At 52.5% G+C, this 2,004-nt stretch overlaps 1 protein-coding gene across 1 annotated transcript; it reads left to right on the top strand.

Moving 5' to 3' along the window:
* The first annotated feature begins 505 nt into the window (after positions 1 to 505).
* Positions 506 to 1,504, top strand: LOC141975826 (galanin receptor 2a-like). The gene has a single exon (XM_074936488.1). It carries the CDS (start codon positions 506 to 508, stop codon positions 1,502 to 1,504), a length of 999 nt encoding a protein of 332 aa, XP_074792589.1.
* The last annotated feature ends 500 nt before the right edge of the window (positions 1,505 to 2,004 follow it).

The following is a 2,004-nucleotide window of genomic DNA, read 5'->3' as shown; positions in this document are numbered from 1 at the left end:
AGCCATTCAGGAGTAGCCTCATAGTGAATGATCATGGCAGACTGAGCAGAGTTCTGGTGACGTCTCTCTAGCGAGGTCGCACCTGGCTGGTGGATCTGCACAGGGCGATCCCTGCCCACATCGGGCTAAGCACAGCGACAAGGAGTCAGGACCAGGGTGACCAGATGTCTCAATATTCGGGGCTTTTTCTTATATAGGCGCCTATTACCCCATCCCAACCCTGTCCCAATTTTCACACTTGCTCTCTGGTCACACTAGTGGGACTCCTGGAGTCTGTTCCCTGCCCTTACTGACTCCTCGCATGACTTTGGGTAAATTAGTGCTCCTGTGTGCCTCAGTTTCCCCATTTGTAAAATTAGGCTAATCCCCTTCCTGCCAGGGCTGCTGCAATGTTTGTAAAGTGCATGGGATGGTCAGAGGGCAGGTACGACAGCAGGACCCTTTGGGTATTATTGTTTATTATTATTCTAGACTCTGTTGCTCTCCTTTCAGTCAAGCTGGAACGATGGATTTCCCAGCCACCACGGCCGTTGTCTTCCTTGCCCTCGACAGCCCCCTCAATGCCACCGCCGCACGCGGCACGGAACACAGCTTCTTTGGCTTGACCGTGAGGCAGCTCAGGTACGTCTTTGCCACTTTCTGCAGCCTGATCTTGTCAGTCGGTCTTGTAGGAAACCTGTTGTTGCTGCTGGTCCTGATCGAGGGTCTCCAGAGCAGCAGCAGCAGCCACATCTCCATCCTGACCAGCACCCTCATGGTCAACATCACCGTCTCTGACCTGCTCTTCCTCCTCTACAACGTCACAGTGTTGCTGCTGACCTTTCTCCAGGAGGACTGGCAGATGGGTGTGGCCGTCTGTGTCAGCAGCCAGAGCCTCTCCATGTGGACCATGTTCTGCAGCTTTTACAGCATGGTGGCCATATCCATCCTGCGCTACGTGGCCGTGGTCCATCCCACCTGCTCCTTCTCCACCAGTAAGGTCCAGAGGCTCCTGCTGTGTATGAGCATGTGGCTTTTGGGCTTCTTTGTCTCCATCCCCAATTGGCTGCACCAAAGGGTCATGGCAGTTGGAGACGCCCATTACTGCGTGCTCCTCCTGACCCCGGAGCAAACCTTCCTCTACTTCCTTCTCTTCGGGGGCGTTGCCTTTTTCCCCTTTGTGCTGCTGTTGCTCCTGTGCTACTCCAGGATTGTCCAGTCCCTCTGGTGCCGGAGCACCCGCAAGGGCCATTCGTCAGGGGGCACCCAACTCAACCAGAAGGCCACTGTCATGATACTGACCGTGGTGACGGTCTTTGTGCTGATGTGGATCCCTTGCTCTGTGGTGATCTGCCTCTCTGCCACTCATCGCCTCTCTCAGACGCCTGCAGCTTTCGTGGCCTCCAGTTTGGCCATGGTGCTCGCCTATTCCAACTGCTCCGTGAGCCCCCTCATCTGCTTCTCCCTTTCGGCCCAGTTTCAGGGCAGCCTGAAAAATATGCTCTTTCGGAGAGGCCGCAGATGAGCCGGAATGTAGAGCAGGCAGTTCAACTGGGAAGGAGTGGTATGTAGTTAAGACAGGAGGCGGGTAAGAGGGGACGTGGTGGAGAGAGACAAAGTAATGAAGAGGAGGGAGAAGATAGACTGGGTGCTCCTTTCTCTTCTTTCTGGTAAAACAAGAACTAGGGGACAGCCAATGGAACTGAAACGCAGCAAATCTAATACTGATGAAAAGGAAATTCTTTCTTTCTTTCGTTTCTCCACAAAGCATAACTAACCTATGGAACTCATCGCTACAAGATATGGCTGAGGGCAAGAGCTTAGCAGGATTGAAAAAGGATTGGACAGATCTATGGATAATAAGAATCACTGTTGTGTTAGGGAAAAATAGAAGGGATTAAACATTCAGGGCACGATCCAACACCTTAACTGACAGGAGTCAGGGAGAAACTTCCTCCATGGACAGGTTATTCCATAATTTCTCACTAGGAGATATTCTCTGGTGTAGGGCACTCTCCCAGTGAT

Source organism: Natator depressus, chromosome 21 (genome assembly GCF_965152275.1).
Source record: "Natator depressus isolate rNatDep1 chromosome 21, rNatDep2.hap1, whole genome shotgun sequence".
Classification (NCBI taxonomy): Eukaryota; Metazoa; Chordata; order Testudines; family Cheloniidae; genus Natator; species Natator depressus.
Note: the sequence above shows the minus strand (reverse complement) of the source record. Positions and strands in the feature narration are given on the sequence as shown.

Coding starts and splice junctions, on each gene's coding strand:
- LOC141975826 (XM_074936488.1), top strand. CDS start 506: ATGGATTTCCCAGCCACCACGGCCGTTGTCTTCCTTGCCCTCGACAGC.